At 39.6% G+C, this 27,436-nt stretch overlaps 1 protein-coding gene across 1 annotated transcript in view; it reads right to left on the reverse strand.

Moving 5' to 3' along the window:
* Positions 1-15,955, reverse strand: part of LOC133518392 (uncharacterized) — a 29,514-nt gene extending 13,559 nt beyond the window's left edge. The window contains exons 1-2 of the mRNA XM_061852067.1: positions 14,409-15,955; positions 3,471-3,654 (exon numbers count right to left, since the gene is read on the reverse strand). Of these exons, the coding sequence (XP_061708051.1) occupies positions 3,472-3,654; positions 14,409-15,161 (936 nt within the window). The 5' untranslated portion in view covers positions 15,162-15,955 and the 3' untranslated portion in view covers position 3,471. The remainder of the gene's footprint in view (positions 1-3,470; positions 3,655-14,408) is intronic.
* Positions 15,956-27,436: the final 11,481 nt, after the last annotated feature.

Here is a 27,436-nt window from a genome sequence, read left to right on the forward strand (position 1 = left end):
CCACTAATACAATACATTTGTAAAAAAAAAAACTGCAAGTAGGCCTCAAGGGCTCTTAAAAGACAATAAATCGAAAACATAAACATTAAACATATTTATTCCTCTTTAGAAATTCATGTTTTTTTTTTTTATACTACGTCGGTGGCAAACAAGCATACGGCCCGCCTGATGGTAAGCAGTATCCGTAGCCTATGTACGCCTGCAACTCCAGAGGAGTTACATGCGCGTTGCCGACCCTAACCCCCTCCCACCCCTTGTTGAGCTCTGGCAACCTTACTCACCGGCAGGAACACAACACTATGAGTAGGGTCTAGTGTTATTTGGCTGTGATTTTCTGTAAGGTGGAGGTACTTCTCCAGTTGGGCTCTGCTCTAGATCTGGAATGACATCCGCTGTGCTGTGCCCTACCACACAAAGCGAGATGACATTCACAATGCCCATACCTCTCTTGTGGACGGATGTTGATGCTTACACATAATAAATAACAATATAGGTACAGAATTTGAAAGAACAGAGTCTGTGCTTTCCATCAGTTGGCTTGGTTCCTATTCCTACACGAGGCGAGGCCTGTCCCGTAGTAACCAGCTTACATACGAGTTTTCACACATTGGCTCGAATCGATACAGAATATAATATGCACGTATTTTACTTATCTATAGGTAAGTTAATCTAGGCTAACTAAATACTAACTAGACCAAGGTAAGGAGACCGAGCTGTAATCTAAAATGTTACTTAAAAATTTCATTAATAATTTATTACAACCGACCGTCCTTGTACCCCGGTACTTGAGGCGACCAACCGGCCGTCGACCGATCGGGCGCCCCAGGTACCGCTGGTGTGATGTCGTGGAGGTGGACCTGCGTCGGCTGAATGCCAATTCGTGGCAGGAAACCGCGCTGGATCGGGACAGGTGGCGTTCTCTCGTTTCGGAGGTCAAGATTCTTTTTAGATCGCTGAGCCAAAGCAGTTAGTATAGTTAGTTATTTATTACAACAAGACTTACAAGTCGTGCCTTATAGCAGAGGTAACATTTTGAGGTAACGCATCATCTAACTTCTTACTTTACAGGTGATTTTGTTATATCTGACCACTTACCCTCTATGGACCCCACAAGGTATAGTCAGACGTAACAAATTACTTTGTACTCGGATAGTTCATCACTAGGTATTCTGGCCAATAAAGCAAAGGGCAAGATTGCGCACTTGCAGCGGTCATGTTGCCACTCAGCAGGGCCAAAACGTCCAAGTATTATTATTATTTATTATTACTTATTTCCAAAATAGTTGTAAGTACAGCATAACAGTATATACTAAGTCACTGCAAAACTACAAACAAATTGAAACAAAAATAGGTTAATGAATAATATTATAACACTGAAAGAAAAGAGTCAGCTCCTGGTAGCGGAAAGAAAGGTGTTACGGAAGATCCTGGGACCTATCAAAAGAGATGACGGCACCTGGAGGATCCGTAAGAATGCCGAAATCGAGGAGTTAGTGGCCGAACCCAATATCATCGGCGAAACGAAATGCCACAGACTTCGCTGGTTCGGCCATTTGCTGAGGATGGGTGAGGATCGAGGTGTTAAGAGAGCTTATTTGGGACAACCGACTGGTCGCCGTCCAGTGGGTCGGCCCAGATACCGCTGCAGCGACAGTGTACAGGCGGATCTGTGCCACCTCCAAGCCGATAACTGGCAGGAAGTGGCACAGGATCGGGACAGGTGGCGTTCTCTCGTTTTGGAGGCCAAGACCCTCTTTGGATCACTGCGCCACAATAGTTAGTTGGTTAGTTAGTTATATTAGTATAGTGCCTCGGGTATGTTCACCGAGGCTCGCACTGACGGTTTTCAAGCCATACTACGCAAGAAAATCGTGTCGATGCTAAGCCGAGTCAGAAAAAGTACCAACAGTATTCTGAGTGTATTCGCAGATAGATATGATTGCCCAATGTTAATGTACTGGGTTGGGCAGACAGGGGCTATTGCTCGTTTTAGGTCGAAATAGATAAATTCAGGTTATCTATTTCGTAGTAAAATGGTAATTGTGTTAGTATAAGTTACTTTAGTGTAGAAAAGTACAGATAAGTAGTTGTATAATTTACTAACCTATTTTTATATCTAGTTAAGAATATTACTTACAATTTATGGACTTACATGGTTCGAAATAAAGATTCTATATATATATATAGAGAAGTATAGTATAAGTAACGCTCCTTACCTGTATAGTATCCTATATTTCTATTTCTTATATGTGTAAGTATTTGTTGTGTATTCACTGTAATTGTGTGTGTGAATGTAGGCTTCAAAGCGTTTTTCTAACACCTACTTTTTCGATTAATTTCCTTATTTTCCGCTACCCAAAGGTTGTCTGGAAGAGATGGCTCTTTAGCGATAAGACCGCCTGTTGTCTGTCTCTACATTTAATCATTTTTTCTTTTCTTTTCTTTTGTATCTTTTTACAGAGGTGTGCCAAGAAAGAGTATTCTATCTAAATAATTTCTCCCAGGCAATCTCGTCGGTATCGCGAAGGGCCCAGTACCCCTAGTGTAAATTTAATCGACATCATAACGTGACGAACGCGTTTGCGTTAAGTCTCATTTTGTATAGGATTTTGAGTTTCCAAAACGTCCCGCTTGGCGCGCTCTTTCTAAATCCAATACAAAATAAGACTAAACGCAAACGCGTACGTCACGTTTCAAAATCGAATTTATTTACACTAGGGGTACTGATCACGCATTGTCAGCGGTGACATCACCTGACGACCAAAACTCCAAGAAAACATAATACTTACCTCACACTATAAAATTTCTCCCAGGCAATAACATAGCCAACGACGAAGGCCAAGATCGCGCACTGGCAGTAGTGAAATCACTCAGGAGGGCCAAAACGTCGTCGAGGAAACGCAATGAGCTACACAGTAGCTAAAGCAACATTTTATCGAAGATACACAGAATATCTTGACCTCAAACAAAATAGTTCCTTCCAGGCAATCTAGTAAATAACGCAAAAGGCGAAGACTGGGCACTGGCAGCGATGACATCGCCCCTCAGGAGGGCCAAAACGTCGTCGAGGAAACGCTCAAGTAAACACAGCACATCTTTACACACAGGACCCGGGTACGTCCTTAAACTACGTCCAAAAGAGAGGTGTGGGCATTGTGAATTTCATCTCGCTTTGTGTGGTAGGGCACAGCCAGTGGATGTCATTCCAGATCTAGAGCAGAGCCCAACTGGGGAAGTACCTCCACCTTACAGAAAACAGCAGCCAAATAACACTAGACCCTACTCATAGTGTTGTGTTCCTGTCGGTGAGTAAGGTTGCCAGAGCTCAACGAGGGGAGGCGGGGTTACGGTCGGCAACGCGCATGTAATCCTCTGGAGTTGCAGGCGTACATAGGCTACGGAGACTGCTTACCATCAGGCGGGCCGTATGCTTGTTTGCCACCGACGTAGTATATAAAAAAAAATCTTACCTCAAACTATATAGTTTCTTCCAGGCAATCTAGTAGGCAACGCGAAGGGCCAAGATCGCGCACTGGCAGCGGTGACATCGCCCCTCAAGAGTGCCAAAACGTCGTCGAGAAAACGCAGCGAGCGGCACTCGGCGTCCAGCGCGCGCGCCGCCGCCGCGCAACGGCCGGCGCGCACGCACTGCGCCTGTAATTTAGAAAAGAATTATATGAACGGGGAAAGCCGGTGAAAGCTGAATAAAAAACTTGACCACTTTTGAATTTGTATAGCGTCCCAGAGACCGGCTACATGGTTTACTAATGAATGGCCAAACAACTTAGTAAGAGCCTGACTCCACTCTATTACAAAAAAACAGACATGCCTATTTTCCAAATTTGCGAAGTGACAATTTGACCAAACATCTTTTTGGAATATAAGTTTTGCCATTTAAAACGTTTGTTTTTGTCTTAGTAAAAAAAATATGCTTGGGGTGAAAAGGATTGACTGGATCCGAAACACTACGTTGCGCACCAAAACGTTGGGGTCAAAACTGCCAGGCTAAAGTGGGACTGGGCAGACCATGTACAACGTATGCACCAACAGAGGTGGGCTAAACTAGCCACGGAGTGGGTGCCACAACGTAAACGCCGGCATGGTCGGCTTAAGAGGAGATGGCGGGACGACCTGGATGCATTTATCAACAACTGGACGGATGCTGCAGTTCATCGGGAAGATTGGAAGTCTAGGTCTTTGCCCAGCAGTGGGACACATTATAGGCTCTTTAAAAAAAAATTGACAAAGTAAAATGATGGCAAATGATAATTTGACCATACAAATTAATTGCGACGAGTAAACTTACCAAAGATTCATTTGGGAAATGAAGCGATATGTTTGGGAAGTTAAATTTGGCGAAAAGTATTTGGGCCAAACGAAAGTACACCCAGCTACATACTTATACAAGTACAACGTCGCTTACAATATTTCTTCTAATTCTTCTAAAAATGCCGAGAATTTGAATGCCAATAAATTGGCAGTATATTCTCGAGCATTACGCATTTCATTGAGGTAGCTGCCTCGAAAGGCAAAAACATTTCGTAAGCGACACTCTAGTGAAATGCCCCTATCCCAAGTAGCATTCGGGGTTCTATATGAGATGTCTAGTCGTTCACATGTACTCCACAAGCTGTGTAAGTCAGCTGTATAAGAGCTGTATAGCTTGCTATAATGCTCTTATAGAACCAGTTTGGGCACAAATTAGACAGCCTTAAGTTCACTATGGCTGTACATTAGCAGTATAATAGCATTATAATAGCAGTTTAAGTAGTAACATCGGACTTAAGGCTGACTAATGGCACTATATGGGACGCAGTGTGAACCATACAACGTACATGAGTGTAATAAAGAGTAACAAGTGGCTAAATACACAGCTATCACAGTTATAAAATCCGACAAAAGTACTCCAGTGCTACCTAAAATTCACGTGGGTCCATTATATTTCTTTATTTTATTTATTCCTCATTAAGTTTGGTTTTTTGTGTGCCATCAGAAACACCGGCGGATATCCTTTGGATAAATTTTATGATAACACGCGGTAAAGTACCTGTTTTAAATTCTTAATAATGTTAAATGCTATGGGAATGCAAGTTTATCGTGAAATGTATACATATTTACAGCTAAAATATTCACGCGCCTCTGTAAAAACGCGATATTCATTTTAAAATATTTAAAACTGGCTGAGAGGAAATCAACAATTTTCAGTTTTTGACATTATATTGGCATTATAATTATACTACGGTAATTAATTATAGCATGAAACCAAAACTCAATCGCTCTATCTGCGTATTTTGTGATAAATTTGCATGATAATTTTGGAGATTTATTTGGTAAATATTTTAGGTTACGCAGAACAAAATGGTGGAAATGAAATACGGTTATGTGAACTGATATAACTCCAATTTAATGCGGTGAGCGTATAATAGGTTCACATGTGTTCTGTTAGAATGCTGTTACCTATATAAAGTCCCACATTTGTACCACTACAGAGCCAATGTCTATAAATTTATTCTAATGTGAACTAATGTACAGCTTTAAGATGTAGTTTAGGTCAATTGTGTATCATCGTATAATTCTTTCAATATACTGAAATTTTAGAGATCCTTTCTTCTTCCACCGGTTCTCGCTCTTATTTTCCAAGGTTTGTTATTCATTTTCAGAAATTTTTGCACGCGACGTAATATAAACACACAGCTTGTGGGATAAGTGTAATAGAATATCACATTCACATTCATTTTCAGCTTACAGCAAATTAGAGTAGTACTTGTGGACAAATAAACTGCTATTGATGTTAATGGACAACACATATAATCCTTTTAACAGCCTACAGTGCACATGCGAACCATTTAAACACTTCTGTACAGCTAGTAAAAAAAGGTTATTTTAATGATCACAAACAAGTCCTACTACAGCTACTAGCTGTATAACAGTCTCAAACAAGTAAACATAACAGCTTTTGGCTTTATAAATGACCATGTGTGTTCTATTAAAATGCTAGCTCTACAACATCGTACAAGTAGGCTGTTAAACAGCGGTTGCCGTATCTCTACCCTCCTATAATGCTCTTAGTCAGACGGCTGACTAAAGGATAGTTGTTAGAGTATTATAACACCAACAGTCGTATAAAAGTATAACTCTACCCTCCTATAAGTCCCTTAGACAGGTATAGGTGTTATTAATCGCAATAATGCAGCTTATATATCACGAGTGAACTGTAATAATGCTTCAAGTACACCTGGGAACTAAATGTGTACTCTTAAATGGAGTAAAATGCTACTTGGGCTAGTGTAGACGCAGATGCTTCTTGGGTAACTTATTTGGACTGATCTCATTACAAATCTGTTGGAAACATATTAAGAAACGAAGTGTGATACAACGCGTGATGAACCGATAATCTGTATCCGTAGTTGAATCTAGGCCTAACCGACAATTTGCTTGACAAACCCGGTATCGATTTGTTACACGTTATATCCATTACAAGACTAGACTCCGCATTATACAAACTTAATGAATACGCGTCGAATGATGGTATATAGGTAAAGGGACAGTTCATTTTTAGGGTTCCGTACCCTATTACAGAGACTTCGCTGTCCGTCCGTCCGTTCGTCCGTCTGTCACCAGGCTGTATCTTATGAACCGTGATAGCTAGACAGTTTAAATTTTCACAGATGATGTATTTCTGTTGCCGCTATAACAACAAATACTAAAAACAGAATAAAATAAATGTTTAAGGAGGGCTCCCATACAACAAACATATTTTTTTTTGCCGTTTTATAAATAATGGTACGGAACCCTTTGTGCGCGAGTCCGACTCGCACTTGGCCGGTTTTTTATATGGAGTTATTAGCTGTCACATAAAAGGTTTGTAAACATTTTTTGAAAATTCTGTACTTTAATTTATTTAGAAATGTAACATTTTAGTAATAAAAATACTGAAGGTAAAAAATATTTCTTCAATTATTTTTAAATAAAGCCCACCAAATGAAGGCACTGTTATAGGGACCATCATTCGACGCAAAGACATCAGGTTTTACTATCCCATAATTTTTGATCAGTTCAAGATTGTGAATTTGAAGTCTCAATTAGGTACGGTCAACCAATTTGATTCCTAGGCCACTATAGAACCATGTCATAATGACTTCTAAGCATATTGAGTGATGCATGTCATGTATAGAGTAGTTAAAGCGACAAGGTTCTATAGTGGCCTAGGATTCAAATTGGTTGACTGTACATTATTTAGTCACAGTATGTTCCGAAGCTATCTAGGAATCCTTATAGTTTCACCAAGTCTGTCTACCCATCCGCGGCCTAGCTCAGTGATCGTTAGTACAAGGAAGTTGGAATTTGGCATGTAATTAATTTTTATTAAGGGAAATTTATGCATTTATTCTGATAAGAGTTACATAGAAAATCAGGTTTATAGCCTATTTTGACTACACTTTTCGGAATGTCCACAGGAGAGATGTGAACCTAATCGCTGACATAAAGAAATTAGTAAGCTTAAAGTGCTCACTTCAGACAATTATATTTGCCCAATTATAATAAGTTTGCGAAAACTAATTTATAATAAGATTTAAACTAGATTAATATAAAGATTTGAGCGTGTTTTTGCTATTAATAAGACGTTTTATCATAACTCCCATACAATTTAGGGGTCATCCATTAATTATATCACACGTTTAGGGGAGGGAGGGGGTCAAGAAAATATGATATGTTGTGACAAGGGGGAGAGGGGAGTCACCAACTTTGTGACGTCACTTTAAAATCAACAGTAATCGATTTTTTTTTTCAAATTTTATTCATTGTAAAGTTAAATAATGAGTTTTTGGAACGATATCGTTTAATTTTCTTTCCTAATCGGTTTTGTGTTATAAAATTACTAATAATACTTTTATCAAAAATAATTTGATAAAATATTAATAATAGCCAATTCGAAAAATGTGACGTCACACCAGAGGGAGGGGTTTGCCAAATGTGACCAAGTGTGACGATGGGGGGAGGGGTCAAAAACCTTGAAATTCGTGTGATGTAATTAATGGATGACCTCTTATTATTATTAGGTAAGGAAAATGATGTACGAAGTGAGCCCTTAAATGCATAAAGCCTAAGAAAAAGTGCCTCGAAAAACCAAGAAAACATTATGCTCGCGATATATCGTTGGCCTATACTCGAGTAGATGGCGACACCGTTTGATATTTAACACATATCAGTGAAATAACATGGGTCAAATAGCCATGCGTTTTATTCCTGTGTCGAAAGATGGCAGTAAATTTAGTAGTCTACAAAATTTACTTTGACAATACGCCTCTATGCTCAATTCTCTGTCTATAGACTCTATAGTATGCCCCAGGTATAGTGATCTGTGATTTGGTCAAGCGAAGTTAAAACATTTTTAACCCTAATACTGGTGATGCAAACAGCAACTGGGGCGTGAATCTGTTACCGGTTATTACCTGCCTAATTACTATTCCATTTAATTACCGGTAATATAGAGATTTATGAGCAGTTTACACGGTGTATGTCTTAATTGTTTTGTTGTCACCTGTATGGCTACCAGCCTGGCTAAAATGGTCGGTTTTTTATCATCTGTCATCATGGCTGTCACGTTCTAACAAATATGTAAGTGCAAAAGTGACGCATGACATGACAAGTGATAAAAATGTGACCATGATACCGTCGCAGGCTACCATAAGTTTTGACATTGTCATATTTGCTCACGTCTACGTATCGTATGCATCTCGCTCGTACTGGCATATTAGTGCAAGCGAGATGTAAGTATATAATAGTACATTATGATACAAGCGTGCTAAGTTGGTCACTACACACGAGGCGATATTGTGCGCGCGAGCTGTAAGCGAGCGCGCAATAAGAAAGCCGACGTGGGTAAAGCCGACGTGAAGAAAAAAAAAACTAATAAATCAGATTTTTTTGTCAAAACAGTAAAAGTACCTACAATTTTCAAAATGGTGGCTTACAATTTTAACATCGAATAATTGCACCAAAACGTGCTGGGCTTGTAGGCACTTATTCGCCAATTCATTGGAATAAGCTACCAGCACGTTTTCCAAGAAAGACTAGGCGTTTTTGCTGATTTTCCATTGAATAAAAGTTTCATATGCCGCCAATTATTTTTCACCCAATTTTGATGGTAAAAAGCTATCGTTCTCGGCTCTTGCCTCTATTAATATTACTGGCAGCGTCAATTTTATGTGTTCTTCATTTTCAATGCTTGAAAATGACATGTTCGTCAATATATAAACTAAAAACATGCAAAACTAACTAAATGCGCGCAAGGCAAAGGCGCACGAGTTAGACAAACAGCCAATTAAAAAAATGTAAAAAAGCTAATATTTTCGTATTTCTTTTCGACGGACGGAGATCAAATCGATGAAATGTTATGATTATTCATTAATATTTAGAGATAATTTAATCTATAAATTATGTTTGGTGTGATAAAACCTCTTTGATCTAACATTTGAAACCTAATTTTGTTTAAAAAAAAATATTACTCGACCAAATTAAGAAGGCTCCGTTTCCATGCATATTATTTGCAATCTTCTTAACTCAGTCGGATAATATAATGAAAAAGCCCAAGTGTTATAATATACTGAAAAAGCACGCGTGTTTAATATCTAGGATTATGAGCCAAAAATCGGTGGAATAAAAACGTCGTTTTAAGCAAGTGTGTTGAAGAGTAAGTTACGTATTGGACGCGTCATTCACTAAGACGCGCGCTTTGACACGTATTGTCGTGTTGTTAAGGGTTAGATTTGACAAATCTGCACGTCATCGTGGATGACACGAACTATAGACGTCAACGAATATGTCAATATAAAACTGGTGATAGCCGTATCTGTCGCATTCGAATTTTATATTTTATGACTGAGGACTTTGAGGAGGGAATTCGTCCGTAATTAAACAACTTTTTACATGTTTTTTGAATCAACTCTTTCTTGTCTTGCAAGAATTGCCCTTAATGATTATTAGTTCAACTTCTGTAAGTTTTAACATGGTCAAAATTAAACAAGAGATCCGGCAGACATAAAAATACGTCTAATTTATATTAAAAAAAACCGGCAAAGTGCGAGTCGGAGTCGCGCATCGAGAGTTCCCTACAAACCTGTAGTAAAAGTTCATCCATCACGACAATCGGGTCATATCAATTATTAAAAATATTTGTATTATATAATGTAATTAAAAATTTACAGTTTTGGCAATTTTTCCTTTATCTGTGCTATAAGACGTTGCTTCGTGCCAAATTTCAAGATTCTTTCAAGGTTGACGGGAAGTACCCTGTAGGTTTGGAACCCTTTGCAAGTGTCGATAATTTGCGGCATAAACGGCTGTATCTTTTGATTGCGTTGGCTTAGAAGTTTGATTTTTTCTCAGCTCCAAGGGACAGTAGACCTGAGTATTTGATATAAATTCCACCTTGATACCTCCACGCATTCCTGAGAAAAACGGTCTTGACAGAGAGACAGACGGACGGAAGGACAAGAAAGTGATCCTATAAGGGTTCCGTTTTTTCCTTTCGAGGTACGGAATCCTAAAAATTGGGTAACCCAATGGACAAAACCTTATTTTAATACAAAATTGTGAGTCAGCTTTGTCCACAGTAAGCTTATTGAGCTTACTGTGGGTCTAAGTTGATTTGTGTAAGATTTTTACCTCAATCCAATTGTGTTTGTTTATGTTTATGTACATTTATTGTAAACTACAATAAAGAGTATTGTATTGTATAATATGTATATATCATATAAATATACAGCCATTTGAAAACAACATTACCTATACAATGAGCCCTCAAAAAACAATAATCATATCAAAATACGGGCATATCCGCGACCATCAGACGGTTATCAGTGCAACTGATAAGCGCCGATAACGGGGTTCATTGACGTCGGACGCGATTACATTTATTAATGCATTTGCATATTACAATTAATTGATCTTTAATTTGTCTGTTTATGTCTGAGTGTTGCGGTTTCAATGACGCATTGAGAGAAAAGTGATTGCACAATAGTTAGTAAGTAAACACTTTATTGTACGAGAAAAAGAAATATATAACATAAACGTGTAGTACAAAGGCGAACTTATCCCTAAGAGAAGAGGGATCTCATCCAGTTAACCTATACCGATAGAGTAATAAAACTATACCTAGTAGTTAACTTTTTTGTGAGAATAGTTCCAGATGAACTACTTATATTAAAAAAAAAATTACAGTTATGGTGCCACTTTACCGCGCTAGTGCGTTAATTAGCACATTATGTCGAAAATTTAAAGAGTTATATGTAAAACGGTGTACGATACATGAATAGGTTATTCGCAACTCGTGTCGATTTAAAACACTTCCTTCGAACGTGTTTTAATTTATTGCAACTCGTTGCGAATTCCCTATTTTTCGCACTTGTATTGTAACTATTATATACGGCTACGGTTAAATAAGGTGCATTGGGGTACATTCAAAAACTCGAAAGCGGGTTAATTATGAAAATGACAAATATTGACTAAACTAGAAGCAATTCCTATCTAAAAACCTTCTACAATCTTCTTCTTTAGTATCTATTAAAATGATCTTTCGATTAATTTGTCTGGTATTTCAACTGTCATTTATGTATTCAATGTTATTAACTGGTCTAACGCGATTTAATTTCATTATTTCACCTTTTATCCGACGTCCGGATACGTCTTCCGTCTTCCGTGACCACAGCTAAGGTAGAAGTACTAGTGCTCGACGCTGCACTAGTACTTGACATGGGCACTTTATGTCAAAGTGACAAGGATTAAGTTCGAATAAGTTGTTCAAATTTAACCTATATTACCATGAAATAAAGTGCCCATGTCGGTGACTAGTGCAGCGTCGAGCACTAGTACTTCAACCTTAGTACAACCTGGCTAAAACGTCAGATAAAAGGTAAAATAATGAAATTATTCTGAACATAAAAATTTTAGATACCCAAATTTTTTTAATTTTTTTTATATTTTGTCGATCGTATTTAACTAATTAACATGAACAATTTATCCTGTTGACAGTTATTTATTTATCCTCATGTATTTAATTAAGTATATAGGAATTTCCTATAGTGGCACTATTTATAATACTGATCCGACATATACCGGTTTGGCCTAGTGGGTAGTGACCCTGCCTACGAAGCTGATGGTCTCGGGTTCAAATCCTGGTAACGGCATTTATTTGTGTGATGAGCATGGATATTTGTTCCTGAGTCATGGGTGTTTTCTATGTATCTATGTATTAGCACACTGTAAACCTTTGTTCCAATCCAAACATATACTGCCTCTTCCGTCACTCTATATTTTTGAAATGTGTATTTTTATTAAGAAACATATGTCACTTTTTGAAATTATCACAACGAACTCCAAGAGAGGGACGCATAGAAATAAGTTACTATTACCTATAACTAAACTAGCGTTATCCAGAAAAAAACGTCTACTGTATGGCTATCAAATTATTTAATACCCTTTCTGATGAATTTAAAGAATTGCACCTACATACATTTAAAAGAACATTGTTTGATCATTTAATTGAGAATTGTTACTATTCTGTAGATGAATATATTATCAATTGTAAATTATAATTAAATTTTAATATTTCACGAATGTTATAATTTATAAAAAATGTATTTAAAATTTTGTTACTTTTAGAATTGCATGAATAATTGTACTGTGTAAGTTTAGCTTTTACATTTTGTACATAGTTAGTTTAGCTAGTTAGTAAGTAGAATTAACAAGAATCGTGCTGTAATTAAACATTTAACACCTTGTATATATACGCTTGTTTAACGCAAATAAACGATCATTCATTCATTCATTCATTCATTCATTCATCTTTTCGTTAAGCTATTAGATCATTGTAGATATTTTTAACGCGTAGTTTGATCCGCTACTTTTGAAACTGACTGTTCCGATTTTTGGCTCATAATCCTAGATATATCACACGCCTGATTTTTCATTATATTATCCGTGTGAGTTAAAAATGTAACTGATTGCTAATAATATGCATGGAAACGGAGCCTTCTTAATTTGGTCGAGTAATATTTTTTTTTAACCAACTATTAGGTTTTAAATGTTAGTTCAAAGAGGTTTTATCACACCAAACATAATATATCGATTAAGGTATCTCGTGAATTACATTAATGAATAAACATAACATTTTATCTATTTGATCTTCATCCGTCGAATAGGAATACGAAAATATTAGCTTTTTACATTTTTTTAATTGGCTGTTTGTTGATTTTGTTCGCGCCTTTGCCTTACGTGCGCATTGGAATCGTGCGTAAAAAAAATAACGCGCCAGCCATTTTCCGTTATTTGTCATAAAATTGGAATAGTTTTGCATGTTTTTAGTTTATATATTGACGAAAAAGTCATTTTCAAGCATTGAAAATGAAGAACACATAAAATTGACGCTGCCAGTAATACTAGAGACAAGAGTCGAGAACGATAGCCTTTTACCATCAAAATCGGGTGAATATAATTGGCGGTATATGAAACTTTTAAGCAAAAACGCCCAGTCTTTCTTGGAAAATGTGTTGGTAGCTTACTTCAATGAACTGGCGAATAAGTGCCTACAAGCCCAGCACGCTTTGGTGCAATTATTCGATGTTAAAACTTTAAGCCACCATTTTGAATATTGTACTTTTAGTGTTTTGACAAAAACAAATCTAAATTAATTTTTAACAAGGAGAAACGTCTGCGATTGATGCTATTAAGCTTAAATAAAATAAAATAAATTAAATTAAATTTATTCTAAGCTTTTAAACAAATCTTATTTATAAGTTTTGTTTTTTCCTCGCAAGTGTGTTGAAAAACGTCGTATGAAACGCGTGTGCATTGGTCATTACCCACATCGGCTTTCTGGCGCGCAGAATAACGCCTCGTGTGTAATGACCAACTTAGCACACTTGTATCATAATGTACTATTTCTTTCTTTTGGCCTCAGAAGTTTACTGCGTGGTTAACTTTCAGCTTCTGCGTGAGCACCTTGTATAAATTATAAAAATGCCATCTCCTAAAGAAACAGTGATTCAGTCCTCGAGGCCTCCTCAAGACCTCAGCCTCCGAAAGACTTGGCCACTTTTTCTGTAGTATAGGTTTGACCTCTATTTCAGTTTAATTATAAGCTGTGAAGCCCTCAACCAAGCACACTTCTATCTATCTATCTAGCTCTGAGAAGTTTAAAGCGTGTGATATAGCACTCAAGAACTAGAAGAAATACTAGTAGAATTAGTGGAAATAGATTTCAACCAAGAAAAAAGTGTAGCTCAAAGCCAGAAAAATAATTCTGAAGTGCGACCCGAAAAGAGAAGAATTGTGATTTTAAAGCCAATCGTCGTGATTTATGTACGAACGCGTCAGAGGTCGCGGCGAGACACGCGTTGGGCTAGCACCTGCATGTCCTGGTGGATGCCCTGCAGCTCCTTGTGCAACCCTCGGGACTCCTCCAGCAACGCGTCCAGCCTCCGAGCGGCCACTGTCAAACTGTCCTCACTTTCACTATCACTGTCTTCTTCTACCGACAATGCGAGCTTCCCTAATCTCTCCCGTTCCACTGCATCCTTCAAACCACCACCTCGCTTGATAAACTCCAAGTATATATCCTTCTTTTCACTTGTCTCATCCTCCGCATCACGTAATTCATCAGCTAACGACCGACCCTTTTTCTGTGGAGGTTTTTCTTCCGGTTCTGGAGTCGTAGGCTCAGTTGTGTAAGGTTCTTTAGCAGTTCGATGGAGAGGTTCTGGTGAATCTGCTGAAAAACCATAAGGACTTGGGGATAGAAGCGCTCTTTGCAAGAATCTTCTAGTGTCTTCGTCAAGCGGTCGAGTTAAGCCTCTTCTTGAGACTGGTCGGACTATGGCTTCTAAGCTCTCACGTCCAGGGTCATCAGGTCTGAGCAACTCCAGTATTCTTGCTCTTGGCGGGGAGATAGATGAAGATACGTCAAACTTGGCAACAAGCTTTCCTTTTTCTGGTGACGTGTGGATGTCTCCGGTCGGGGTGTAGGCGCGGAGGTTTTCGTTGAGCATTCTGTAGTTTTTGTGTTTGACGTTACCTTCGGGGGGTAAAGCGAGGGTGGGGCAGTCCGCGGCGTCGGGCTCCGCGATCTCTATGAGAGCGGGCGAGGCTGCGCGCGCGCTCATGTCGCCCGCTATAGCTACACTGACGCTTGCGCGTAAAACGAATTATTGAATAATAATTACATGCGTTAAGGACTACTGTGGCGCGCGGCCGGGTGCATACTGTAATTGATGCGCGCACTAATTCAATTTGCTTCTATTTACAGACTTGAAATCACGCACGGGCTTAGAACTTCACTTTTAAATAGATTTTACGATGGTGTTGTAGTTTACTGGTTTAAAGCTGGAATCTTTTTAATACGCATATTTAAAGTTAATATAAGGTGTTAACAAATTAGTTACCGATATTTTAAGAGGTGGCACATATTAAAACAACTTATTTTAAATAGAAATTAAGAAAACTTTTCATATCATTTTTTTCTTTTCATTTACAACTGACAACACTTATTCTTCTTCTTTTAAAATATGGCTTCCTTAAAATTATGATGATTTTGCCAATGTCAAGTTACGTTGTAAGTTTTAAGTGTGCTCGTAGAGCATGACGTTGTTCGGTAGTTGCTTTTAGTAAAGAGATAGCTGGACTTTACTAAAAGCCACGATGGATTGCCGGATGTTGATTAAAATATGGTTAAACGCGTTTCAAGATTAGTTTGTCATTAGCTGCACACTTCCACGATAGTCCACTGCATAATAAGCTATCGATATTACACTTTAAACTACATGAATCAGCAAAACACAAAAAAAAATCTAACTAATTTGCTAGAGTCAGACCAAGATAAGTTGGCAGCCATTTTAATAGCCCACACAGTGCAAGTGTTATTTTAAACGTCAAACATCTATGAAATTATGAAGTTTACTTAACACTTGCACAGGCTGCATCAAAATCGCCAACTTAACTTGGTTTGACTTTAGCACCTTATATAACAGAGCTATGACACTTCTTTAAAGCGTGTGCGATTTATTGATTTGACCTTAATGATATGAAAAGACAGACGGACTGGGCGAAGATAATAAGTTGTTTATTTACAAAGAAATTGTATACGTAGTAGATAACACAGCATTGTTTGCAGCTAATGGCCTAATTAAATAATTGATGGCACTTGTTCCAGTGATTAGGCAAAGACAACTTCTAAATTAAATATGTCATTTAGATAGTTCTGAGAATATAAAGTATATTGTCATCATCATCAGTAGGGCTAAGATGGTCGGCTCTTTATCATATGTCACCATGTCTGTCACGTTCTAACAAGTATGTTAGCGCGAAAGAGACGGGCATAGTGACAAGTGATAAAAATGGTACCGTGATGCTACCGCTGTAGGGCTAATATGGTCGGCTCTTTATCAATTGTCACTATGTCTGTCACGTTCTAACAAGCATATAAGTGCGAAAGTGACGCATGGCATGACAGGTGATAAAATGCGACCATGATACCGCTGCTGCACGGCTAGCACATGACGGGCGCGACAGTCGACAGGCGAGAAAATGCCGCGACATAGAGCTTTCTCGCGAATCGGTAGCATAAGACGCGCGCGACAACCCGCTGTCTCGCGGACAAATGTCAAAGCGACATAATTTTGTCGTTTGACAGTTCCACGCGGGATACTCTCGAAACTCGTAGCACAAGTGCACTATGGGAGAGAAAATATCCCGCGTTTCAACGTCAAAAGGAGAGAAACTGTCTTCGAGGCTAGAGGGTCGCGAGAAGCATATTTTGTCGAAGTTTTGTTGACTTTGGTCCTAAAAGAAAGTTAATTTTCTATATTTTGTATTTATTTCATACTACAGCAATTTTCTGTGTAATTTTAATATGAATCCTGAGTTTTATGATTTGTCCGTTAGCTAGGTAGGTAAGGTGTAGGTACGTGGTATTGCTTTATAACATACCTATTAAGATACCTATATCTATATCATGCCGGTAATAACAAAATGATTGTATTTTTTCACATTTACTTGTTTGTTCTCTTAAGTTAAATGAAAACCCGACAGAAAAATTAAAAGCCTAAGACTGTGCCACTACATCAACAAAGCAAACAGTTTGATGGCGAATTGACTGGAGGGTGATTAATAGAAATTACTTTGTGGAAATCCGTATTAATTGATACAAAAATATTACTTCGCTAATCCACGAAATAATTAAGTGCTAGTTAATCAGTGCTAACCCGTTACACTTACACGCGTATTTTTTACAGTTAATGCATGCAACCTAGCACCTAAAAAATATATACGCAAATAGTTAAATAAACCACCACCTAAGTACAAAAACTCGTCACGTGCTTCAATTGATTGTGGGATATAAACCGCGGTCTTGGGGTTTAATTATAGGTATATCCGAGTACTAATGATTTATAATATGTGTACAAAAACGCACCACCTAGAGAGGATGGGAGAGGATCGTACTGTGAGAAGAGTGTATGTGGTGCACCCGGGTGGAAAACGTCCGTCTGGGCGTCCCAGATACCGCTGGAGTGACGAAGTCCTAAAAGACCTGTTCGCCCTCGGAATACCCAACTGGCGTGAAGTGGCGCAGGATAGGGCAGAGTGGCGCTCTCTTGCCTCAGAGGCCAAGATCTTGTTTGGGTCACTGAGCGAGTGAAGTAGTAGTAGTAGTACAAAAACGCAATGTATTTTAAAACTTTGGAGAAAGCCTTCAGATTGGGTAAGGTAACCTACACCTACTGTACTTAGGTACCTATTACTTACCCTAACTAGGTGTCTAAGTACACTTTTGTTACTATATACATTATTTTATTATACGCAGATAATAAAATAATGCAAAGTAATGAATCTGGCAGCCCAACTCAACCTCCACCTTACAAAAGGCCACGGCCGTAATACGAGTATTCTGTAGTTACCACCCTAATGTACGATTCCCACCGATTGGCTGGAGTCAGGCCGCACCGGAGCGCATTTTTAATGTGCCTATATATTATATATCGCAGAAGCGATAGAATCCGTCCGGAGGCGTCTCCGCGTCCGCGAGCAGCCGACCGGCTTGCGGCCACATAAATGTGAAATGCGATCCGATGCGAAATATCTAAAAGAGGTCAGAGTAAATAAAATAACTTAATGTTTTTGTGTATTTGCAATATGAGAAAACTTAAAAAACTAACGCTGCATCCATAGATCGCTAAAATACAAAACGCAAAAATAACTCATTGTTTTTAACATTCGAGTGTCGTTGTATGGAGTAGGTTCCCAACTTGAGCCCTTCTATGTCCTCCGTGGCAGGATGGCTGCGCCCAGCAGCAGCATGCTTAGGTATAGGCGCCGTGTTTGATGACAGACTTGTGCATGTCATCAATCTATCTTCAAAGCCAGCGGTGCAGCAACTAGCCAGCCACAAGGAAGATATGCTGGGGATTATCATGAGATCTTCAGTCTTCTTCGTAAAGATGGTAGCTTTCGGGTAATCTCAATTATCTTTAAAAAACACCAATCATTCGTAAGGGGTGGTATTTAATTATTAGGTAGGTAATTATCTTTAGATATAATAATGTACTCCAACTTGTAACGAGAAAGCGAATCAAATTATGATTGACACATTGACATTTCCGACTTCAAAATAATATTTGCTATTTCTTTAATCTTAATACTGCGAGAAGGAGACAAAGTTATCGCGACTAGGGACGCTCCGTTTCTAAAGCTGACTATTCATTATTTTTCCGATTATGTTAGTACCGATTCAGTGTTGCCACGAAAGAAAAGTTTGTTCCAAGTATAAATGGCCACACTGGCTAAGTCGCGCGCGGGATGGCTCTCTCGCGTGGAATTATTTTCTCGATCTGCCAACTTATGCTACCAAAATCGAGAAACTGACAGGTCGAGATAGAAATTTGTGACACGCGACTGTTGTTTCTCGCGGCGCGAGTTATCCCGCGTGTAATCATGTGCTAGCCGTGCTGGGCGAGATATTGTATTATCCGTTTAAGGGCGTAATAGGTGAATGAATAAATGAATGAAAATCATTATTTGGATTGGAATATGAAGTATTAAAAAAATGCCAGAAACACAAAAAATTAGTCCACTGGACAGAAACGACTTTGGACAGAGAAACATGGCGGGTTTTGGTGTCGGAGGCCAAGATCCAATTCGGGCCACAGCAGTAAAGTAAAAATAAATATTATAGGGACATTCTTACACAAATTGACTAAGTCCCACCGAGTCCAAGTTAGTGAATATGGATATTTTCTATATATTAAAAGCTTTTATTTAGTTTCACCTGTCCCGTTGTCTGTCTGTCCCAAATCCACGAAAGAGTCCAAATATAATAGAACATACAGTCAACATAGTCACAGACCCATATCAAAATCTATCATTCACACGCTATCGTCAATGAATTCCTACCAGTGAAACACTTCACGCTTCCGCTTAATAATCAACCTTAACACAATCGCATAGAGTTCACTTCATTTGAACAGAACATATAAAACATGAGTGCATCTATGTAACTGATGTTAAACCGTTACATATAGACATAGAGCTCAATTTAACTTGGCAAGAATATGGTTGCATTTTTTAAATATCATGAATGCATGAGTCGTATTTCAAAGCGATAAGGTTGAATTTCATATGTTTCAAAGTAAATAGAAATCGTAACAATTGTGTGAAAGAATGCGGACACTGAATAGGTAATTTTCATGACTTTTAAAAGTAATAGACTTTATATATGAAGATATAAAGGTTATAATTATAACTCTGTTAGTTTTAGGTCAATCAACTATTTCTTATACTCGTATTTTGTCCTTTCAGCCAGGGGACAATATTGGTACAGTTTGTTAGAATAACTTTTGCTCCACATTGACGACCGGTCTGGCCTAGTGGGTAGTGACCCTGCCTATGAAGCCGATGGTCCCGGGTTCAAATCCTGGTAAGGGCATTTATTCGTGTGATGAGCAATGGATATTTGTTCCTGAGTCATGGATGTTTTCTATGTATTTAAATATGTATAAATATTTATATATTATATATATCGTTGTCTAAGTACCCTCAACACAAGCCTTGTTGAGCTTACTGTGGGACTTAGTCAATTTGTGTAATAATGACCTATAATATTTATTTATTATTTATTTACATTCTACTGATATATAGATATTAGACACCCTTACATATTGGTAGTTACCCTGCGTACGAAGCTGGAGGTCCCGGGTTTGAATCCTGGTAAGGGCAAAAAAACGCGCGCTGGTGACGCCTAACGGTAAGAGGTACGACTTTCAATCCAGAAGTCGCGGGTTTAAACTCCAGCTCGTACCAATGAGTTTTTTAGAACTTATGTACGATATATCATTTGATATTTACCAATTGCTTTTCGATGAAGGATAACATCTTGAGGAAATCGGATTAATCCCAATAAGGTCTAGTTTGGATTGAAAGATCAGATGGCAGTCACTTTCATAAAAACTAGTGCCTACGCTATTTCTGGGGATTAGTTATCAAGCGGACCCCAGGCTCCCACGAGCCGTGGCAAAATACCGGGACAACACGAGGAAAAAGAAGACTAAATTTACATCCTGTATATACAAGGTTGTTTCTAGAAAGTGGAGAAGAACAGAAATGTCCATAATTGTTACGTTGTAAGTTATGGCCTGTAAAGTGGCCATTAAGGGAGAGGATTTCCAGTAACATTTGTTATTCAGCTTCACAGATCACTTACTGACTAGATGAAGCATAATAGGAGTCGATAGAGCAAATTATCATAAATTGGCGCTCCTATACTTTAACGAGCTGCATGCCTCGATTGTGCGTGCTCGATTGGTTATTAATCCAATGTAAAATAAACCCTATTTGGCTCAACAATTAAAGTCCTATACCCGTGTATTTGTGGGATGACCAAGTACGTGTTTATATTCGTTGTCCAAGGGTCAATAGTGGTGTAGTTAGTTTAAAATGTTTGGCGACCAGTTTGGCCTAGTGGGTAGTGACCCTGCCTACGAAGCCGATGGTCCCGGGTTCAAATCCTGGTAAGGGCATTTATTCGTGTGATGAGCATGGATATTTGATCCTGAGTCATGGGTGTTTTTTTATGTATTTAAGTATTTATAATATTTATATATAATATATATTGTTGTCTAAGTACCCTCAACACAAGCCTTATTGAGCTTACTGTGGGACTTAGTCAATTTGTGTAATAATGTCCTATAATATTTATTTATTTATACCACAATCTGCTGACATGCTTAGTAGACGGCCCATTATGGAAACGGGTAATAAGTACCACAAAAATTAATTTGTGGTAAATTTAAATATTATATAATCCGATTTTTTTTTCATTGGACTTAACTAAAATGTAACTATGGCAACGAGTGACATTAAAAAGTTGATTCACTCTCAGTACAAGTCGTAGAAACATTTGCCGCGACTTAGGCGGGTAGGTGGGGTTCGATTCCCGCCTCGAACAACGGTGGACTTGGTCACTTTTTGTTTATTGTATGATATATATTTCAGTTTATAATGTATATATAGTAGTGTGACTACTTAAAACACACAAAAGAAACGATATTTCATAAAATAGGTAGTTTGATTTGTCCCCAGTTGTATACAGTCACGTCTGAAAATATCGATACGAAAAATGTGCCAAAAATATTATTATTTATTATTTTATTTGATACACTACCTTAACATATGGGCAATAAAGTCGTGTGTATATATTTTTGTCACTTTTTTCATATCTATAGCACTATTTTGGGCCATCGTAATAGACCATGTCTCCTAATAAACTGTGCCACTGTGTCATCCTTATCCCTTGGACAGCGGACCAGAATAATAAAAGTTACGTCAAAGTTGATGTTGATGATATTTAACTCTTTTCCAGGCCGCACCAATCTACAAGGTTTCCCCAAAAAATCCAAATATATTCCAATAAATCCACCTTTGATGATTCATTCAATCTAATTTGAACCTTAAAGTTATTCTAGTGGCACGTATGTGGCCGATAAATCGTACTATACTTGGAAAGAGGTTCATATAAACAGAACCCCTAGTGTAAATTTATTCGATAGCGTGACGTGACGTACGCGTTTGCGTCAAGTCTCCTTTTGTATGGGATTTAGAAACAGCGCGCCAAGCGGGACGTTTTGGAAACTCAAAATCTCGTACAAAATGAGACTTAACGCAAACGCGTACATCAGGCCAGGGGTCGGAACCGGTTTTTTGGAAAAACTTTGATATAAACATATATTTCAGTTTATTTTATACTCGAAATATAGGACTCGGTTGTGTTTTTAGATAATGACTTCGTATTATTAGATTGCCCAATTAGAAATGAAATAATTCACAAAGAACGAAAAAATACCGTTTTCGTTCCCATACAAAAAATACCGGTTTCCGATCCCTGCATCACGCTATCGAATCAATTTTCACTAGGGGTACACAATCTACTGAAACTAATCTGTGTTCAGCTCGAATATTTCCAGTCTGCTAATCGCATATGTTTCCGCTTGAGTGAAACCGTCGCTCAACACACGTTCGCGATACTCAACGCGATCACTTTGATGTTAATACAATTGTTATGCGTAGCGGCTACGGCGGTTATGCGTGGTCTGCCAGTAGGCGACTTTCGAAAAGTAGCACGGATTCGAACCTTGGCTATCGGTGAAGGAATATACTGTGAGGAAACCTGCATTAAGATTTTGACACATTGAGTACCGGGAACCCGCACGGAGGGTTCTCGGTTCGTAGTCGCTTTCTACAAAGCGGGTAAACGCTGGGATCGGCTACGAGCGTAGCGCTACGAAAACGTTGGTAGCGAATGTGTACACGAACATAGCTGTCACCATACAATCCAAGTTACGCTCTTATTTTACCATCCCACACTAGTGTCTCCCGAGCGTCAGCGTCTAGTCACGGATCCCTTTGTTTGGCATAATTATTGAAAGTCATAATGTATATACCCAAGTAGCACAAAACTGCATTATAAGGTGTCACAAACTGTTCACGTCGGTAACTTTAGCATTTATATAGAGTTATAATATGACATCCCAACTGCAATAGCTGAAAATTAAGCTATCGTCTGTATAATAACGTTATTACGCATCACCACTGCACAACTGTATTGCTGCAAGCGTTAATATGGGAAAACAGTTCTATATTATACAGCTTTTAGCAATTAATGGAACTGAGAGCTGAAATGTGGAACTGTAAGCTGTATTGGCGCATTTTTGTGGGCTTTAACTAAGCTATATTCTGAATAAGACGCCACAAGTGTACCCTTAGACGCTTGCATTTTAAGAAAGAACATGTGAAATACTATATTGCAATCAGTTATTCAGTGATATCAATTAACAATGATATAATGCGCCTGGCTGCATATAGTGGAACTTTAGTAGTGTTAATCAGCTTATTCCATGCAATCCTATAATAACACTTATAAAGCCCCCATGATCGCTTTGGATGAATTCATATACTTCTGAATTACAGCAACCTGCTGGTTATTAGATCACATGTGGCTTGTGAACCCAATTGGAGCTGAATACTTGTACCAGCGTGGGCTATTAATCTGCTAATGTAGTTAAATAAGATCTTATAGACTACATTTTTATCGCCTCATAGTTATTTATTAGTTACTCGCCACCAGCGTGGCGATATTGTGATCTGGAAACAGAAAAGGAAAACTGGCGGAATACGCCGAAAAATTAATAGAGAATTTTTGAAATCCCTAAAACTCGTACCGAGAGTTTAGTAGTTCATTGCTAACTGTGCCACTATTTGCGTACAATGCGGCCCACAATTATGCTATACACAAATCAATAACTGATTTGTTTGACACAAGATCTCGCCGTGTCAGCTCTTTGCTGACTTATGTACTACGGGTGGACACTTAGACAGTTCAGTACTAGTCAATGTACCTCGAGTGAACACTGAAATAGCTTCTACCATTTTATCGTGGTTAATACGGTACACATTAGTGATCTGCCATTTTTTTTAGATTTCAATATTATATATTATTCATTTATCCTAATTAAGCCAACGAAAACGACACCGGATTTGTGTAGGAAACCGGATGATTTTATGAGTAACAGCTTATCGTCAATTTATACGAGTATTATGAATAAAAAAGTATTCTTTGTTCATAACATCGACTTATTTAATACTAAAATTTTCAAGTAAACAGTGATATTTTGGGGGCGCGTGTAAAATTTATCTACAATCATATAGTATTTGGCAATAAAATTTCTTTCCCATTTGAAATTCACACATATGGGAATAAAATCAATGTTGTACTTAGGTACCAAAACTAACGTTTACACCATCATTGCACCTTCTTTATAAACATCACGTCACGAAATAGTTCATGCTAACAATATAAGAAAATAATAAAGGAGTGGAGCAATAAATATTCACAATCTTCCCAATTATGCATTCTCAACTCCTTAGAAGCGTTAAATCAATCCTTTTAAGTACTTTGTGCTGAAAAAAGGGCAACAGGGACTCTATTAATCAGCCATTAAGCTGTAAATAGGTAACACGTGATCCACTAATCAGTCAATGTTCAGCTCTTAGGGTGACTGTTACCTTTAGTAATGCTGATATAATGCTGATATAGTGCAATATTTCCAATTATTCAGCAGACAGCTGATTAATTTGTGCCCAAAATAGAGTTATTTAATTTAATTTAATTTAATCATTTATTTCGGATAACAAGACCCATACATTATTTATTACACAATATAATAATAAAAACAGAAACATTTAAAAATTAAGTTATATCAGCACTTACAGCGCCTCTAACACTCTTATTCAGCTGGTTTATACAGCTAAGGGTTCCGTTCTGGACAATAATTCAGCTACTATACAGCAGGTCTGTGCTACTTGAGGTAATGATAGTCATAACTATGAACTGAAACCGTTAACTTTTCAGGAATTTCCTTAGGTTATCCTATAGATAGGTTAGGTTACGTTAGGTTAGGTTTGTTTAGGGTTTGGTTAGGGTTGTTTTACACGATAAGCAAGGAGGCCGCGTGTGTACTAGCCGGCTCTCTGCCCTGGGACTTGGACGCGAGGGTCCTCGCGGCTCTATACCAGTGGCGTGGGGAGGTACGAGAACGGGGTGACTTGTTAGCTCCGGAAGAAATAAACAAGCGACGAATGGAGCTACAACAAGAGGCGGTTAACGAGTGGCGGCTACGGCTGGAACAGCCGAGTGCTGGCATCCGTACAATAGAGGCAATCCAACCCATCCTTCATGAATGGCTTGAAAGGGATTTCGGGGTTCTCACATTCCGGCTCACACAGATGCTGTCGGGGCACGGTTGTTTCGGCAAGTACCTGCACGAACAAGCCAAAAGAGAGCCAACCCCGGAATGCCACGAGTGCGGTGCCCGCGAAGACTCGGCCCAGCACACGCTAGCTGAGTGCCCGGTCTGGGGCGTTGAAAGAGAAGAGGTGATTGCCCGAGTGGGACAAGATCTGTCGTTGCCAGCCGTAGTGCAGGCTATGCTGTCAAGTGAAGAGGTGTGGCAGACGATGCTGGATTTCTCTGAGCACGTCATGGCCGAAAAGGAGGCGGCAGAGCGCGAACGGGAAATCCAAGCTGAGGCTGACCCAATGCGCCGCCGTAGAACGAGACGCAGGCGTGCTGCGCACGACAGACGCTTGCCCCCTTCACATAGACCTCCGGGTGGCAGACACGGGGGCGTCTGTCATCCATAGGAAAGAGGTCCTCGGGCTGGAGGGCGTGTCAAGTGTTCGGACACGCCCTTAACAATGGCTAGTATTTACCCGGTGATGGGCCGTAATGGGCAGCTGCTGGTGGGGTTGCGGATGATTGACACCACGTGCCCGTGACCCCACCCCAAAGGCAGAGAGATGAACACCCCAGGTTTTTTAGTGAGTAGAAACCTCACATATCCTCAGCGCTTCCCCCTGGCGCTGGGGAATCTTTCGAAGATTTTTCCTGGGAAAAAAAAAAAAAAAAAGGTTTGTTTTCCCCCCGCGGGTTGCCCACCTTGTCGTGGTGGAGGGGCTTAGTAGCCGTGGCTTGGTCACCCACGGTGAAGCGAAGAGGCAACCAGGGCCGGCCTGTTTGAGGTGCGGGCTGGCCCGAGGAGGACGCTCCAAGTGGGCTTTGTAAGCCCGCTTGTGACGCGTTGGAGGTGGACCGTCGAGGAAGAGGAGTGTCGGTATTGCGGTGAGCCGTTCTCCCTATCCTCGACGGCCGAGGTGGGATCGCAGGGGAAGAGGCGTGATGGTATCACGATGCGCCACTCTCCCTATCCCCTGCGACCTTGGCGGGGCCGTTCCGCTGTAGCGGCGTTGGTGGGGCTGCAGAGGAAGAGGAGTGTCGGTGTTACGGTGTGCCGTTCTCCCTGTCCTCTGCAGCCGAGTTGTGGTTTGCGGCAGAACCATGGACCTCATCTGCCGCCGGGCGCTGGGGAGTTTTCTGGCGTCCGTGGCCTCCTTGTGGCGGGCTCGGGGGGGTCCGCTACACTGCAGGACGGAGGCCGAGGAGGAAGGCGCGTCGAACCATCTGGCGCGCCTAGCGTGAAGGGCCTTCGGGCTATCGCGAAGGAGCCGCTCGCGGGCGGCTGCCGCCGGTGGGGTCGCGGATGAGTACGCAAGCGTTCCTGTAACCCCACCAATAAGGCGGCGAGGTGGCATATGGGGGGTTTTTGACTTTTTAGTGGGTATACCGTCGGCCTCATTAGCCTAGACGGGAGTCCCACATAACCACTCGGGTCACCCCCCGCACCCGGGTGGTATGCGGAATGCATTTTCCCCCCTAGAAAAAAAAAAAAAGGTTAGGTTTGTTTTATGGAAATCTTGAAAAGTTGTGCGTTTCTGAGAAAAACCAAATAATGTCTAACGAAAATGTGGATAAACAACACATTATGACTTGAAACTTTATGGAGAACAATAGAGACCCGTCTAGTCAACTCTATGGCTGCTGCTCGACGCAACGTTGGCGCAATAGCGCAATGACGCCATTATCCATAGCGCTGACTAGACGCCGACGCTCAAAAGACGCTAATGAGAACAAATCTGGCATGGACATTCAAGTAACATAAATGTCTAGTTTTCGTTGCTACGAATTGTAATACAAAGAAATTAGAGCGAGTAGAAGTGAGGGCTACCCAACACTGGCGTCTTTTGAGCGTCGGCGTCTAGTCAGCGCTATGGAAAATGGCGTCGCTGCGCAGTTGCGCCCAGCATAGAGTTAACTAGACGGCGACGCTCGGGGGATGCTAGTGTGGGATGGCTCTAATACCTACAAAACGTATGGTCAACCGGAATAAATGCCACTATGGGGTTATTGCGTCTATTTGAGTTCTTGTTTAAAAAATGTGTAATACAAGAGCTCCCGTCATCTAGCGGTAACAGCCACAAGCTACTTGGAAATAAAACA

The sequence above is a fragment of the Cydia pomonella genome, chromosome 5, assembly GCF_033807575.1.
Source record: "Cydia pomonella isolate Wapato2018A chromosome 5, ilCydPomo1, whole genome shotgun sequence".
Taxonomy (NCBI): Eukaryota; Metazoa; Arthropoda; class Insecta; order Lepidoptera; family Tortricidae; genus Cydia; species Cydia pomonella.